This window comes from Hordeum vulgare, chromosome 5H (assembly GCF_904849725.1).
Source record: "Hordeum vulgare subsp. vulgare chromosome 5H, MorexV3_pseudomolecules_assembly, whole genome shotgun sequence".
NCBI classification, from domain to species: Eukaryota; Viridiplantae; Streptophyta; class Magnoliopsida; order Poales; family Poaceae; genus Hordeum; species Hordeum vulgare.
In genome coordinates this window covers 520,597,113-520,614,639 of record NC_058522.1, presented here as the reverse complement: position 1 = coordinate 520,614,639, position 17,527 = coordinate 520,597,113, and the positions used below count along the sequence as shown (strand labels likewise).

At 44.3% G+C, this 17,527-nt stretch overlaps 2 protein-coding genes across 2 annotated transcripts; one reads left to right on the top strand and one right to left on the bottom strand.

Moving 5' to 3' along the window:
• Positions 1–9,678: 9,678 nt before the first annotated feature.
• LOC123398189 lies at positions 9,679–10,672 on the top strand. The gene has a single exon (XM_045092689.1). It carries the CDS (start codon positions 9,714–9,716, stop codon positions 10,302–10,304), a length of 591 nt encoding a protein of 196 aa, XP_044948624.1. The 5' UTR covers positions 9,679–9,713; the 3' UTR covers positions 10,305–10,672.
• An 855-nt stretch (positions 10,673–11,527) lies between these two features.
• Positions 11,528–16,044, bottom strand: LOC123452103 (GTPase LSG1-2-like). Its single transcript, XM_045128688.1, has 7 exons — positions 15,704–16,044; positions 15,529–15,618; positions 15,352–15,438; positions 14,523–14,616; positions 14,058–14,114; positions 12,897–12,976; positions 11,528–12,805 (listed from the first exon to the last, which is right to left on the bottom strand). The coding sequence occupies exons 1-7, from the start codon at positions 15,988–15,990 to the stop codon at positions 11,674–11,676; spliced, it is 1,827 nt and encodes a 608-aa protein (XP_044984623.1). The 5' UTR covers positions 15,991–16,044; the 3' UTR covers positions 11,528–11,673.
• Between the last annotated feature and the right edge of the window lie 1,483 nt (positions 16,045–17,527).

The window sequence follows — 17,527 nt, the reverse complement described above, 5'->3', positions numbered from 1 at the left end:
TTTTTCATTAATTCCAGAAAAATTCTCCGTAAATTTTCAGGACATTCCGAGAACTTTTATTTCTGCACAAATACAACACCATGACAATTCTGTTGAAAACATCGTTAGTCCGGATTAGTTCCATTCAAATCATTCAAATTAGAGTCCAAAACAAGGACAAAAGAGTTCGGAAAAGTAGATACGACGGAGACGTATCAGATCTCGACTCATAAGTCGGGGTCCCCACAGCTAGCAGGAAGAGCCAGTGTTTGACACTTAACCATATTACACGCAGGGTCCTCTTGTCCAAGTTGATCACCAGCTACCAGCAATCTAAACTGCCTTACTCAACATGCGACAGGAGATCTGAGACTCACAGATGCATCAACAACTACAGGACGATTTATGGAGCACCTATGAATGCTCAAGTGCAACGCCTAGCTCCATGTGTGATGAGTAATGAGTTTTTATTTGTTGAACTATTTTGATTTGTACTGATTTGTTAAACTATTTGTATTGATTTCTTCAATGAACTATGTGATGTAAAAAATAAAGGATTTGTTTAATTTGTGGTGAAGCACGTCTAATATAGGCCGAAATTGGTCCCATTTTACGTCGAAAATGGGCCGAAATCGACGACTGAAAGGCGAACTTGGGGTGGAGGGGGGCGGTTAGGAACCCGACCCCCTACGCCGTTTTTTCCACCGGCGCGTCTCAAACGACGCTATTTTACGTCTTTTAAGGGGTCGAACGGTTGGAGATGCTCTAAGCTTGATCTGTCCACAACGGGACACCACGTGTAGCGTAGAGAAAGCGGCAGATGTGGAGTCTGTTTTCAGCCGGGTGAATCATACCAGCATCCCCCCCCCCCCCCCCACCACAAAAAGTAAACCTAATAAAAAACGAAAGCTGCCCTTTGCCCGTACTGCACTTGTTAACTAGGAACAGGCTGGACAGAGAATCGGTCCGATGGAAAGCTTGGTACCTTTGATAAACAACTACTTGCCACTAGCCCGCTTTTCGCAGGACGTCATAATACAGCCCGTTGAGCAGCAGCAGTAGCATCATAAACCTGGACAGCGACTGGGATTAACGAGTGAGGCGCTAGCTGAGAAGAATCTCTCGACGTGCACTGTGCACCAGACACCTCTCCAGATCGCTTTCGCTACCGTGCGCTCATGTACTACGTGTAACGTGTTTCCTCCTGTCCTCGAACACAAATACTTCCCGCCTTTGTTGCAGAAAGACGGAAAAACAGCGCACAGCTCCTCACTGTAAACGGGACACAACTTCAAGCGGTTCGTGCACAAGACGTCTGGAAATTGACCTTGGAACGTTCCCAGGCGTACGTGTCCGGATGCTGGCTCTGCACTTTCACGGTGGATCTTTTAGGCTAAAAACCTGTAGCGCCGGCGCACATACTACTACTTGCTCGCCGATGGTCGTTGTTTACAGCGACCTACCTCTGCCTGAGGGTGGAAAAGTCAGGCCAGCCGGCGAGCTGCCACCGGCCGTAACAGGTCGCTCGTGCCCCTATCACAATCAGCCGCCGCTATAGAAGAATAACCCTCCTCCTCGAGTTCCTAAAATACGAGCTGACCAGACCAATTCTATGTCTGGTACTTGCTCAGTTTCAAAGTATTTTAAGTTCTAGGTTTTTTATAAGTCAAACTTCGCAGATATATATTGGCTGACTTAGAACAAACCTATAATTCCGAAAAAACTGAAATGAAGGGAGTACTTCCCACTTCGACTCTTCCAGTCATGTCATATTCTCTCCCTTTGTGTATCTCGTATATCTTCAGATGATATGCTAGTTCAATTTTTTGAAGATGTTTATAAATATAAGATGATATTTATGCGTTCATAAGGATAAGTATACGTACGTTTATATGAACGATTGCGTCTGTATTGTGTTAAAAGAAAAAAAAACCTGATTCCTCATTAAAAAATGGGCTCTTCTACCACGGTGCAAGATATTTACTTGTAGTTTGGCTAGAGGCATCTCCAACGGACCCTCAAACCGCACGCATATGTTTGGACTGTGTGGTACCGCAGAAGCCATCCAACATAGATCTGTATTAGTCGGTCGGACAATCTTGACCTGTTTTTCGCCGCAAACTAAAGACAAACTTGAAAGGGCTTTGCGGGCGTCTGGACCACTCCCACATCTGCTTTTGATCGTTCTGGCACACACAAAAATTCCACCCGACTCTCCCGCGCTTTTCACGAATGACTGTCACTTGTCGTGCCGCATTCATGCATCCCAAAGCATGCAGTGGCTGGCATTATTGCCTGGGATTTGACCGGATGGGAGGGTGACGCTGGCGGATGCGACTCAAGCTGGCAATGAAGATTACACATGTGTATATTTGACTTCCATCCCCGTCCCTGCGACATCCCTCTCACGACCGTGCCCATTCCCATCCCCGTCTGTGGGGATAAAAGCTCGCACATGCATGTCTCCTAATAAAGTAATTAGCCACGGGGGCATGGGTAACGCTTAACCATTGCGAGATTAAGACATGACCTCTCGGACGTCGCAACTTCAATGCAGACACCGAGCCCCGATAAACCAACTCGTGGGTTGACTGCCCTTCACCTTGCTTGCTCACAACTATTTAAGGTGTGCGTCGACGATGCATAGAGCCGCGCTCACCCACTTCCCTAAGCACCGTCCTCTTCCCCCTTCTCGACCCCAAGCCCAGTGACAATGACAAAGTCGTAGTTCTCCGCGTCGACTGGCGACGCCGGTGGAAATTCTTCCTCCCAGGATCGTGGCACCGCCGCCCTCGCTGTTCGCGGCCATCTGCAAGGATTGCAGTGAGCTCCTCCAGCAAGCCGGAGATAGTCATCTCCTCCGGCGCCGAGGAGGAATAGCCGCAACAGCAGCCCCATCTCCTCCCGGAGGCGGCTTAGACGGACGAAGAATTCATCTGGCAGATGGAGAACATAATGGAGTGCTCCACTCCGTTAGTTGGGCGTGACGCCACCATTGCCACACGCGCGAAGGAGAAGCCAACTTCACCGTGGCGTGTCCGCGTGAAGCAGGAGTGAAAGTGCGTTATATCGACTAGAGGAGGGTGAATAGGAGATTTTTAGAATTTCATCACTGAGGAAATTCCTTTTGAGGAAATTCCTTTTGAGGAAATTCCTCACTGATGACTAACTTATAGCGGAAACAGTAAAGGATCAGGAGTGCAAAGTTTCACTACATCAGTTTTTCAGTATGAGGAATGTGAAAACAGATTGCACAGTAAGCAGGCACACAGAAAACAGATGAGGATTAACTTGCGTGAAGAATTTGGGGTTGAGTAATTTCACAGAAAGTCTTCAGCAAATTCTTCAAACAGTGACAGTGAAAGTCATCAACACATAATCTGAGGAATATAAAGAGTTGAGGAATTAGAACCCGTTTCACAGCGAAGACAGTTGTTGATGACCCAGTTTCAACTGATGTGACAGTTGTACATCTGGTTTGGAGCGGCTTGGTATTGAAACCAAAAGACACACAGTCCCGGGACACACAGTCCCGGGACACACAGTCCCTACCGTATTCTCCTTGGGCTAAGAACACACAGTCCTCGCCCAACACTCGTGGTAAGTCTTCAGGGTAGACTTCCAAACCCTCACAAACTTGGTCACCCAGCGATCCACAATTGACTGCTGGATTGCTCTAGACCATGACGCCTAACCGTCTGGAGGATGCACAGTCATCAAAGGTAAAAGGCTTCAGTCCCACACAAGAACAACTTTTTCAGTGATGCTCCATCACTTGGTTCTAGGTTTGTGGTTTGGTGTTTGGGGTATTTCCTCACTGATGAATTACTCTCGAAGACTCTGAGGAATTGGGTTGCTCTTATGACAAGTGTCAGTTTCTAACGGAGCAGCCAACCAGCTAATGGTTGTGGGGGCGGATATTTATAGCTTGGGAGCATCCCGACATGATTTGACACTAATGCCCTTAAATAATATGACCGTTGGTGTGGATAAGACCAATGATGTGTCGTGGCTATCGAAACGGTCGGAACCCTCAACTGTGAGAGTCCTCATGTCACTCGTATTCCTCACTTGAGGCTTTTGGTAGGATTAGGCTTGGGTTGAGCATCCTGAGGAAATTCATTCCAAAGTGTAACTTCGACCCCCTTTAACAGTACGGTGTTCCTATTACTCAAGTGTGAAGAAAACAAAACAGCAAGAGTAAATCTTCATGCTTCAAAGTCTTCAGAATGATTTTCTTCAGGACACACCGAATTCCTCAATTTCAATATCTTCATGAGGAATATCAGTTTTATCGCAGATTCTTCGCGATTCAGTTCTTCAGCTTTAGACCAATTTCTTCAACTGAAGATATACATTTTTAGGGGTCGATAGTCATCAAATATCTCAAACTCCTCAGTGACTTATAGGTCATGTGTACACTCATGAACACATTAGATACTTAACCTATAAGTCTTCAAGCCACCAAAATCACTAAGGGGCACTAGATGCACTTACAAGGAGCCAGCGTCCCCGCCGCGCAACCGTGTCCTCCACATTGGTGGCAGCATGAAGCAGGAGTCGGGGTCCCCCCAACGCATCTGTTGCGTGAAGGACGGGTGGGTGTCGCCTGATGCGTCTCCAACGTATCTATAATTTTTTATTGTTTCATGTTATTACATTATCATTCTAAGATGTTTTTAGCCATTACTTGTTGCTTCATATTATTTTTGAGCACTAACTGATTAATCAAGTGCCAAGTGTGAGTTGTTGTTTTGTGTATGTTTTTGGCTTTTCATGAATACTGTACCAAACGAAGTCCAAATACCTCGATTTTTTTTATGAATTCTTTTGGACAAAATAAGGACCTGGAAGCTTCGAAGAAAAACCGAAGGGCACACAGGGTGCCCCCAAGCCAACAGGACGCGTCGAGTGGGGATGGCCGAGCCCTGATGGCTTGGGGCCACCTCCCAGCTCTTCGACTATGTTCTCTAACCTATAAATTCAAACATATTTTAAAAACCCTAGAGAGACTCCCGAAACACTTTTTATGCTGCCGCAATCTTCTGTTTCGTCGTGTGCCCATCTCGAGTCCTGTTTCGGTGCCCTCTTGGAGGGGGGATCGATCATGGAGGGCCTCTACATCATCCTTGTTGCTCCCATGGTGACGTGCTTCCATGGATACGATGAATTATGGGTTTGTGTTCAGATTATTCATGAGATTATATTGAGTTCCTTGTTGGTCTTTCATATATATGATTATGACAGTTTCTTAATTCTCCCTGGTCTATTGATAAGGTTTGGCCAACTAGATTGATTTATCTTCAGCACGAGAGGTGTGTTGTAGTGGGTTCAATCTTGTGGTGCTCAATCCCAGTGATAGAAAGGGACGTGACATGTATTGTACTATTTAGTAAAACGATGGGGTTCACTCATATCAATTGGATTTACTTTGTCTATATCATGTCATTATCCTCCAAGCCTTACTTTGTTTTTACTTAAAACTCCAAATGCATACTGGATAGCGGTCGATTGGTGGAGTAATAGTAGTAGATGCAGGCAGGAGTCGGACTAGTTGCTTACGGACGTGATGCTTATATGTAATGATCATTGACATGAAAAAATATTGCATAACTATGAGCTTTTCTATCAATTGCCCAACAGTAATTTGTTTACCCACTGTATGCTTTCAACAAGAGAGAAGCCTCTAGCGAAAACTATGGCCCCCAGATATATACATAAATATACCTACAAAAACACAACATACATTGTTGTTCTTATTTACCTTTTATTTATTTTCTATTTATATTTATCAAAATATCTATCTACCAATGTTTGTCGCATGCAAGTAACGACTTCAAGGGGATTGGCAACCCTTTTGCCCATGTTAGGTGCTTGTGCATGCTCTTTTGTCTGTAGGCGCTGAAGACAGGAAATTGTGTGGTTCTTCTGTTGGTTTGATTACTATGGTTCTCACTGAGGGAAATAGTTGTCTATATTGTGATGCATCATCCCCTCCTCTTCAAGGAAAAACCCAATGTGAATCACAGGTATCATCCCCCCCCCCCCCCCGCATAGTCAGTACGCGAGGATCGATGGGACCTACTAGCGCCACCCGATAAATAAGGAGATGTCATCGACGACCGTGAAGGCGCGTGGCCGCATCCTTCACTACCTCGGAGAAGGTGGTTACAGTGGTGCCTCGAGCTCGAGGGTGATCGTCTATGAGGCAGAGCACGCGGCGCGACAGCAGGTGAGCTAGGACCGACGCAATGACGGTCGCCGCTTCACGTTCTCCAATACGAATGTGGCACCAAAATGGGTCTGCAATGACCCTGACCTCGCCACCGTGTGGGCGCTCAACCGCTCCGTCACCACTGCGAAGATGGTCGCTAGGCGCCATCGTTGCCTTGACGATGAGCTCGCTTAGCGATTGCTCGGTCAACACAGACAAGGCAAGGCCGCCGCCAGCTCTCCACCTGCACCATCGGCAGTGGCCAAGGAAGCCCTAGCACCGCGCAATAGGAGGCGTATCGGCTCCTCCGCGAGCGGCACACAGACATCGTACAAGGTTGTCGCGACCGTTCGACATTGTTGCGTCGGTGGAGGGACGACAACGGCGGTGCGGCGGGGCATGGTGGCCACGCTTACGAAGTAGTCATCTGATATAGCTTATTTTAGTAAAACAGTTGATAATTCATAGTTTTATGTAATTTATATTCAAACTTTGTATGAGATATGCCATTTTTGTATGAATTTCGTCCAATCAGTTCATTGTTGTTGAATTGTATGCGGGCAACGTTGGATGTTGGCCTCCAGAATCATTGCCTGCATACTAGTCTCTCTGTTCACGGACAGATGCCAGAGGAAATTTTTAGGTCACCGTTGAAGATGTCCTAAAAGCAACATCCATGAGAAGCATAGTGTAATTTTCATCCAAGAGTTGAAGAGAGCTTTATTCATATCATGATGAAGCAGTGTTACTTCCTTCGGTTCATATTAGTTATCGCTGCTTTAATACAACTTTCTAATATGGATCGGAGGCAGTACTACAATCCCGAGTAGAGCAAATTGTATTAGTGTAGAAAACGCTAGACATGGATCCATGAAGAGAGACCACTCGAATAATATGGTAATACATACATGCGAGAGTGGTCAAAATATCATACTCCCTCTGCAAAGAGATAAAAAAGCATTTACATCACTACTTTAGTGCGCTTATATTTCTTTACGAAAAGAGTACATGTTTTCCTAGTTAAATTGAAAACCTAAAAATCCATGGACAACTTATAAAATGAACCGGAGGGAGAGTACTTCTTGAGTTTCAAAAATTAAAGTTCTAAGTTTGTCATAAGTCTAACTTTGCAGATATTAGCTTTTTCTAATAAGTTGGTCAAACTTAATATTTTTTTTTGACTTAGAACAAACATATAAGTTTTTTTTAAAAATTAACGGACGGAGTACTTTCCACTTCAACTCTTTCGTTGATGTCACATTCTCCCCCTGAGTGTATCGAAAGAAGGCATCAACACCCGACTCCTCCTTAAAAAACATCAGACTCTATTGTCACGACGCACGGTATTTAATTGTTGTTTGATAACAACCGTGAAAAGCACAATGTATTTTTCATTCAGGAGTCGTGGAAGAGAGCTTTATTTAGATCATGAAATAGTGTTACTACAATCCTGAGGAGACCAAAATGTACTAATACAGAAAACAATAGACATGGATCCATGAAGAAAGATCACTCGAATAATACGGTACATACATGCGAGAATGATGAAAAGAATTGTACTATGTTTTTGTTCTTTGGGTGTCTCTTCTCAACACTGGTGTAGGTATCTCCCGACAAACATGGACGGTTGTGTTTGGTGTAATGGTGGCCAAAAATCTTGGTTTAGTATCAGCGAGTGGCTAACCCAGCCATATCTTAGATGTCAACATAGCACCATAAGGAGGTGATTCACATGTTGATGGATGACGCGAGACTAGTCCCTCCATCACCACTCCAACCTTCTTTAGGAATTGGTCAGTCGTCACATTGTCGTGTCATTAAAAGTGTGTTTGGTTGACGAACCAACTGTTATGGAATAAAATGATTCCATTTCAAAGGATGAAGCGAGGACGTCCTTTTCATAGATGCTTTGTATCCCGTGGCCATATCGTTACTGATACAACATCGCATCTGACCTACCTCATGGATGAAGTGAGGGCGTCTTTCTCCTCTCGGTGCCGGTAATACCAACGTTGACCACGACCCTCCATTTGAACCCTACTCTAACAATGGTTGGAGTGACGACATAAACATTTTGTTGTAGCATTAACGCAAAGAAACCACACATGTTTTAAGAAGAACATCGAGGAAGTATAGAATATAATCGTCATGAACCACCCAACCACATAAAAAATAATACAAGAGTACCTTTTTAGAAGCAATTAAGTTATGAAAATAGACACGCTCTAGATTTATAGTTCTTATTTATTTATCTTGTACTGTCATGATAAACAATGAATAGATAAGAGGATTTTCCTGTAAATTAAAAAAATGAAAGATGATACTTCCGTTGTCTTAGTTCATAAGGCATGCGCGTCGTTTTAGGTTGATAATTTAATTAGTTAAATATGTATTATATTTAGGACACGTTCGGTAATCCATCTTAAAATTTAAGAATCTACAAAGCACCTGTACAGTTGCTTCACGAATTTTAACTGCAAATCCATCTGTTCCGGGAACAGAGCCGCGGAGCGGAGAGACTCCGAACGGGGCCTTAGTTAATGAATAATATATTTGAAAACTACATTTGCTTAAGAATCAAATGATATATTTTTTATGACATATAATTTATATTTAGCTGCTAATTAAATTCTTTACCTAATAATAAAGAGGCTATCGCTTCCGTCGGAAAACCCACCGAGGTGATTTTACAAAAAAACACTTACTGTTTATGACATTAAACTCGTAGTATATATTAAATGTTTTTTAAAATACTCATATCTTTTAAACCGTAACTCCAAATTTAACATATTATATATGGAATTTGATTAGAAAGATATGTAGAATATAAATATGATATTAGTTTATCTGTTAAACGTTTAATAAAAATATTATCTAGGGTGCAATCTTAATAAATAAGTCATTATTCGTCTTTCTTTCATACCGGTACTCATCCGGGTTGGGGATGAACACGTTAACAAAATCAGGATTAGAGATGAAACTGAAGGTCACTTGACTGATTCTTTGTACGTATTAAATCTACATGCAAGCCGTGTTAAAATAGAAGACCTGTGAAATTTTAAACTGCATTTTTGTAGGATAAGACGATCTTTATTTGTGTCGTAACTACAAATTCTTAGATTATAGATCATTTTTTATAAATTAAGAGCGTGTGGTATTTCTTTCTCCCGTTGAAACGCATGTGCTTTTTTGCTAGTAATGGTCTAAAACTACATGCATGTCTTAGAGGGAGTACGAAGAAAAAACATTCCTCTTTGCCACGGACGGAGTAGCACCTTGTCGTCGATGCCGGCAAGTGACGAAAGAGGAGAAGTAGTCCAGTACATTCTTTTAAAAAAAACAAAACTAGTCCACGCCGGACTCGACTGGCTGGGCTGTTCCTCTCTACCCGTGCTCCCAAAGCCCACTCATTTAGGCCCAAAAATTGCGACCTCGAATAGGGTTTAAGATTCCCCGGTCCTCGCAGCTTCTAGGAAGCCCCAGTCCGATCCAACAGGCAAAACCCCCTCACGCTCACGCGATGGGAGTCGCCGCCTCCGCCGCCTCCCCTCCCCCGGAGGCCGCCGATCCACCATCCAAAGAAGATGCCCAGCATGGCTCCGCCGTCGCCGCAGAAGCTGCGCCCCCGGAGGCCGCTGCGCCCGCCGATTCACCGGCGAAAGAAGAGGCCCAGTCCGCTCCCGGCGGCGAGGCGGACGCGGCTGGGGAGACGGTGGTCCTGGACGCCTCCGCGGAGGGCGGCGAGGAGGAGGAAGGGGAGTGCGGGTTTTGCCTGTTCATGAAGGGCGGCGGGTGCAAGGAGGAGTTCGTGGGTTGGGAGAAGTGCGTGGAGCAGGCGGAGGCGGAAGGCAGCGACGTCGTCGAGCGCTGCTACGACGCCACCTCCGCGCTGCGCAGGTGCATGGACAAGTTCCCCGACTACTACGAGCCCATCCTCCGCGCCGAGCGCGCCATGGCCGAGGATATCGAGGCCTTCAAGGCCAGCGAAGCCTCCGGGGCCTCCCCTGCCTCGCCGCCGCCCCCGGCGGCCGAGGAGGAACAGGGCGACAGTAAGAAGCAGGCAGATGCGGCGACGGCGGTGGCGAAGGAGAAGGAGGATCTTGCGGTCTGATCCCCTAGGCGCTGGATCTTGCGATTTTTTGGTGAGATTTGAGGCATCCTTGATGTGGATTATTTTGTTTTACCTTGGGCGTGATCTGCACGACTGGAGAGGGTGGCCTCTCCAAGAAAAAAATCGATTCTTTTGGTGGGAATTATACAATTGTTCACGAGTTCTAACTCGTGAATTAATATGGAGAAGTGATCTTGTGCTGTAATAATCCAATGCATGGATACTGATTTGACACGATTAGCTCTCGTGCTGATCTTATGCTTCAAATTTGTAACGCCCAACTCATCCGTAGCAAACAATTGACAAGAAGTTTGTCCAGTAATCAGTTCGTCAAACAATAACTGAGTGAGCACTAATCTCCGTTTTTAGATGCTGGTTTTGTTCATGGTGCTGTGAGATTTGTCAGTCTTATTTTGGCTTGTTTTAGATATTTGTCGGGTGAATTTGAGCAGTGCAATCTACTCCCTCCGTAAGCTTTTAGTGATCTAAATGCTCTTATATTTCTTTACGGAAGGAGTATACGGGATTACAAGTTACTTGTCAGTAATAATTTGTTTATTTGCATTACAAGTTACAACAGCAAGAATTTCCTGACAAGGTTATAGATACGGAGTTCTCAAAGAATGATTTGATTGGTTATAAATCACCATCTGATTGACACTGCTGGTGTTACCCTGTGCATCATGTTGGCCTTGTTTGCCCCAACCTTCTAGTTTTGTAGAATTCGAGAATTGCAGCCTGTTTGAAGTACATTTGAATTGAAGGTTTCAGCGGTATTTCAGTACTCGCTCACTTAGTACAACTTCTAGTGTTTTTATATTATGAGTAGCACCAGTTCTGCGTTTCTGAACGCTATTCTACTTGTAAACGCTGAATTTGTCACGGTTGCTGAACAACATGCAACGTGTTGTGACCTAGGAGTAGTTTTGTTCAGCGACATGTTGGAAGCAGTCCCGTTACAGTCGGCCTCATTTTGCCTTGCACGGCAAGAATGTCTCCTACCTACGGAGTACTCCCTCTGTACACTCTTATAAGACGTTTTAGTAGTGACCTAAAACGTGTACAGAGGGAGTACTTTTTAAGCCTCACTTGAACGATGCAAATTGCTCACATTGCTGAAAACAAAATAATTGACCACGGCTTTCATACCAGCCAGTGAACTGCTAGAAAGAAAAGGCACAGAGCATATACCATTGCAACACACAGAGGGTGGCAAACGCAAGTTTAAACAACATAGAGAAATGTTTTTGGAATGATGTTTGTAGTTTCGGCAACATTTTCCATCCAAACATCATGGATACTTGTAATGTGGGGGAGGGTTACAGAAAGGGGTTCAGGCACGGCACACAAGCAAGCAAAAACTGAAGCACTAACCTACAACGCTAGTGCTACTGGCAGGAGGATTAACAGCGGGCTTCTGGAACACCCTTATAACCCCCGAACCGTCAGCGCCATCGTTTCCAACCCTCCATGATCGGTCCTTCTTCCTCTGGGGTTTCCGGTGGTGCTTGTGGGATTTTTCTTTCTTCATCTTCTTTGTGGAACCCTTGGTCACTTGGCCATGCATGTCAAAAGATGCAAGGTCGCTTAGGGCATGACTGATGTTAGGCTCAGCTTGATTGATGTCCTCGTCATCTTCATCAGAAGCATCGTCGTCTGATTGATCAGCTGCTGCAATACTTGAGCCTTCTTGGTCACTATTGTCCTCTGCATCAGTTTCATCGTCTATCTCACCAGGAGGAAGCTCAAAGTGCGGGATCTTTCCATCAATGTAATCCTTCAGTATCTGTCGAGCAGCCCTGGTCTCATCAGGCAGCCCAGCATGGCTGACATGCCCCCGAGATGTGCAGTAAGCCATCAACAACTCAGCGGCGGTTGGTGGTCGAGATGCTTCCTCATATGCCTTGGGCTTTGGCAGGGTGATTTTGTAAACCTGTTCCAGGATATTTCTTGGCACACGATTTGCTACCACTTGAATTGCTCCTCTGTGCTTTGTCATTCTATCAATTGGCAAGACACCACACGCCACCATCTCATGCCTCGAGCTTGAAAAAGAAGGGAAGACCAGACCAGGACAATCACACAGCATGAGCTCTTCTGAGATTATCAGTGTCTGGAAATGCTTGGTCTTGCCAGGCGTAGATGTTACACCAGTCTTCTTCTCACCGACAAGAGCATTGATGGTTGAACTCTTCCCAACATTTGGATAGCCAACAAATCCAACAACCACACGCTTGGGTCGCACCAAGGCAGAATCAGAACTAGATTCATGTTCCTCTCCAGCAGCGGATGTACCCTTTTGGCTCACAATATACTCCGCTTCACCCTGCAACCTCACCAGGAGCTCTTCCCGGCCATATATCTTCGTATCAAGTTCTGTATCTGATTCTTCCATGATTTGGCTGCTCAATTTTTTCCCTTCTAACGTCGCGGTAGCAGCTTTAGCAGACCAGAATAGATAGAGAATACCATGTTGCTTAAAGTAATCTGCCCATTTTTGCCTGCATTTTTTCCGAATTGAGAAAATGTCATGCATTACAACAGACACCAAAGGTACTTGGAAACCAAATGCACCTCCGGAGAGCTACTAACCTGACAATCAGTGGTAAAAGATCAGCCTTGTTTACAAGAAGCAGTGTTCTTTTGTGCTCATCAATTTCCTGTGCATATGCCTTTGGTACATAGTTAAAGATACATGTCAGAAGACAGCAGAAAACTGCAAAAATCTACAATACGATAAAGCAAACAGTTCTATAATAAAGGGGAAACTACTTCTTCTTTGTTAGCTCACATATCTCAAAACTACTCTCAAATATCACAAATCATATTTAGCTCAAAAAACAAACACGGCAAGCTTAACCAGAACGTAGGCAGTGCTAATATTTAGTGGTCCACTATGCTTATTTGGCTTCTGCCTGATAATTTTGAAGCTCGATATATTTCTTGCATGCATCTTGGCCTTGCCAGAGGAGAATCAGGAGACAGAACAGCAATCAAACAAAACTTGACCTTGTCATCCTATTATGATCATAAATAAACTATCCAAGGAGGCTGGTCACTGCAGCTCAGTGCCACATGACGCCAACAGTGGAACACACAAAAATAAGTAGTTAAAGCCTATGTTGTTGGTACACATAAAACAAAAATTATAATTTTATTCACATTAACGGAGATGGAAAATCAATCAAACAGGTCATCAGCCAATTTTGATAACATGATAAGTACCAAAGAAGGTCGCAGCAACACTGCACACATAATACCAACATCTGAACACACACAAACAAGTATTTAAACCTATGTTGAAAATCATAAACCAGTACAGCACTTATGATGCTGAATTGCTGATATCGTGTAAAATGACAAAGAAACCTACAATATCACGTCATAGGTACTTTAAAGATGCTGTATCTTCATGCCTGTGAAATTGTACCTTTGCGGTTGGATAGTGTGGGCAATCTAGAGACTAATGTGTGTGAGAATGAAGGTAGTAAAGAATGAAGCACTGATTATGATGTGAATCCTAAAACCGCAGTTTTAAGTTTCAAGAAGCACCAACATTTCAGGGAGAACTGGATTTTAATGCTTCGACAAGACCAGAGAACAAATAATGCAACAACCAGCAGTAGCAACCAGTTAAACTCAAGGTACCGGTCATCTAACATCAATGTGAATTTATTAATAATGTAATATAGACAACCATGCAAGTTAAACCCAATACAGAAGTTAAAAAAAAACTAAGTCTAAATTAAGTACCTCAAGATCAGGGCAGCGGTAGAATAAGGGATTTCGAGAATCGACGACCATCACGAGCTTCAATAAAGTAGGAAACCAGTCAGTGCTTTTACATAATTTCCTGGAACATTAGCTCATTCTAGGGAAAATAAGAAGGGCTGATCACAGTCAGAAAGGCTCCAATACTACCGAGACAAATAAGGTACCATAGTTAACTTAATAACAGATGAGAACACATAATGTATGCATCACAGTAATTCAAATGGATTCATATTACAACTAGATATAATGTTGCCAATGATGAATAGGTGTGCACATGTACTCATGCCCAGAAAAACGACAAGTTGCTGAAAGAAAAGGAACATTGTACTGGACCTACTGGTGATGTCACTGATTGAAAAGTGAGATAAAATGGCAAATGAGTTCATAGTTAATGTTCATATAAACCTCAATTGTACCATAGGTTTCTCAAATAGACATACTAACCAAATCACTGCGTTCAAGTACTCTCCAGAGTTGTCTCCAGATGTCAAGATTCTTCTCAAAAGGCGTAAGGACAAGTTCTTCATTCTCTTGCAATCTGCAGAACATTTCCTTTATAATTGACTTGTGTATAACAAACAACATAGTAGCACATTTAAAGTTCACTAAGATGGATTACGTGCTCAGACGTTCAAAGAGTGCTCAGGAATATGTACATTGCTTCCATTCAAGCTGACAATATTAGTACTGCCTCTGTTCATTAATATAAAACGTTTTGGCAGTTCAAATTAAACTGCCAAAACGTCTTATATTAATGAACAGAGGGAGTACTTTACTTGTAGTACTTTCCATTTTCAATGCCCAGGAAGAATGAACCAGCTTCAGAATTTATCACAGATATTCAGAACAAGTCCAAGTATGATTTCTAACAGAAGATTCCAAAAATAGCCAAGTCTATGGTTATAGTTGCAGAAAACCTGGGGGTTTATGGCCTGGGTTTTACATTGATATATCAACATAGTTTCATAAAAAAACAACACCCTAACCAACTACTGCTGAAGTATTTTTTACTCCCTCCGTCCCACAATGTAAGACGGTTTTTTTTACACGTACTAGCAAGTAGTGTTGTTTAAATTGTTAACATACCAAGGTGGGGAGTTAGTTAGGTAGGTTTTCCGAAATGGTATGAATACAAAATCCGGAGATTTCCTGCAACTAAGAGCGTAAACCCGATATTTCCTGAAATACACTCAACAACCATTCCCTGTACAAAGGAGCAACGTAATTTTTGAACAACGGCGCAACTAGAAACAAAGCAGAGAAGTGCACCAACCTCGCCAGGTTCCTCCGCCACTCCAGGAAGGCCCGCTTCTCGTTGGTGTCGAGCTCCTCGGTCGTCATCTGGGCAGTCCACGGGGGCCTGAAAACATTCCGATTCCGTTCAACCATGCACACCTCATCCCACCCCAGACGACCAAAGAAAACAGAAATGCCGGTGCCGAGCACTCACCGGCGGGGCACCCTGAGGCTGTCGGCGTGCAGGGCCTCCTGCTCCTCCCGCAGAAGCCGCCTCTCCTCCTCCGTGTCCCCCGTCCCATCCCTGCAACGCAAAATAACCGCAGCACCCGCCTCAGCGGCAATTCGTCGAACACCTGCGGGGAGCCAAAACAGAACCGGGCACTTACAGATCGATGAGGCCGGAACCGAGCGCGGCGGACAGGGCGGCGGCGCCCTCCGCGTCGTCGCCGTGGAGGAGCTCCTCCTCGGCGGCTCGCTGGAGGACGGCGTCGATGTCGCTGACCTCGATGACGGACTCGAGCGGCAGCGCCTGCTGCGCGCGGCGGGAGATCACCAGCTGCTGGCCCCTCGCCTTGGCGGCCAAGGCCTGCTTGTTGCGCTGCCGGACAAGCGCGCGCCCCAGCCCCTCGCCGCGGTCCTTCTTCCCGCCGCCGCCGCCGCCGCCGCCTGCCATGTCTACCAGGGAAGGTCACGAGAGAAAGAGAGTACGTTGCTGTTGCGCTTCGGCGGCGCGAGGGGGGTTGGACTTTGGAGTCGAGCCTACAAGCGCCCGAGGCGGTGAGCTGTGCAGGCCGTGCTGGAAAACGGCCCATCTCAAAACTTTGTATGGAATGGCCCAACTCAAAACTTGGTCTGCTTCAACATTTTTGAAACACTGATCTACTTCAGTAATGTCGTGATCCTCAAAAAAATAAACTTCAATAATGTCGAAATCACTTATTAGAGGATACCCCTTGTAAAGGTCACTCTCGTCTCCTCTGGTGGACAAGAGTGACACATGGCATGTGCATCAACACTTGTCGCAATCCGGAAATTTTATGCTTCTTCCGTACATTCGTTTTCTCATGACATTTTATCTTTTAAATCATGCGTCCAAAATATTTCACCATTACGTTTCTCGTCTCGAGATCTTTACAATCAGATCCTACGTTAATAAGTTTGAACAAAGTTTTTCCCCCTAAGAAAAGGGAAACCCGGAAACAAAAAGGGGAACACCAAAAAACAATAAACCCGTAAGCACAATTGTGCAAATCACAACTATGTTTTTTGAAAAAAATTGGAAGGGGGAGGAGCACTCATGTGCCTTTTCTTTCTCCAGGTGTGCTTCACGCGTTGTGCCTTTACTTTTTGAGAAGCACAAGTGTTCTTCACGCGAAAGTATAATTATGAATCATCACGAAACAAAACTATATTTTTCACTTTCGGGGAAGCACAACTATGACTTTTCATATTATATGCTTCATGCGAGGAAAACAATTTTTTTTAGAAAAAAGTAACGCTTGAAAAAAACGTGTTCCCACGGGTGCGACACATGGCGACGATTGGGCGCACCACTTGGATACCCGCATGGCCTGCTAGACGGACCAACTAGCGGGTACCTTCGACTAGTTGGTCCACAATAATGCGCACACAAAAATTTCGGAACATGCAATGGGTTCTCCATGAGAGAAAATACTCAACGAGTGCTTAAAGTGTGTTATATCGACCAGATGGAAGGGGTGGTTGGGAAACTTTTATAAATTCTTCACTGAGAAATTACTTAGTGAAGAAATACAGATTCACGAAATACTACACATCAAATAAAGTACTCAGGTGCATGCGAAACAGGATAGCAACAAAGTCGTCATGATGAAATAGGGAATACACGAGGTACAACTAGACATAATCATGATAAGCATGTAGAAGTTAAGGCGGTTGAAGAATTTGGATTGAGAAAATTCAAGAAGTTTTTAGTCAAAGTCTTTAAATAGGAAGGATCAATTTCATCAACGTGTAAATAAAGAAATGGAAAGGTTGAAGAAATAGTACCGGATTGCTCGATGAAGACAAAGGATTTGTTCTGCCAGTTTCAACTACTCTGACAGTTGTACGTCTAGTTGAAACAACATGGAATTCAAAACCAGAAGACATGCAGTCTTCATCGTATTCTCCTTGAGTTAAATCACACAGACTCCGCCCAGTCACTCGTGGTTAGTCTTTAAGATAGACTT

Excerpts from the sequence above, each read along its gene's own strand:
- LOC123398189 (XM_045092689.1), top strand. The coding sequence starts at position 9,714 with ATGGGAGTCGCCGCCTCCGCCGCCTCCCCTCCCCCGGAGGCCGCCGAT.
- LOC123452103 (XM_045128688.1), bottom strand. The coding sequence starts at position 15,990 with ATGGCAGGCGGCGGCGGCGGCGGCGGCGGGAAGAAGGACCGCGGCGAG. Across the intron at positions 14,115-14,522 it reads TACTTGAACGCAGTGATTTG|CTCGTGATGGTCGTCGATTC; the intron begins GTTAGTATGTCT and ends ACTTTATTGAAG. Across the intron at positions 12,977-14,057 it reads ACCGCTGCCCTGATCTTGAG|GCATATGCACAGGAAATTGA; the intron begins GTACTTAATTTA and ends TATGTACCAAAG.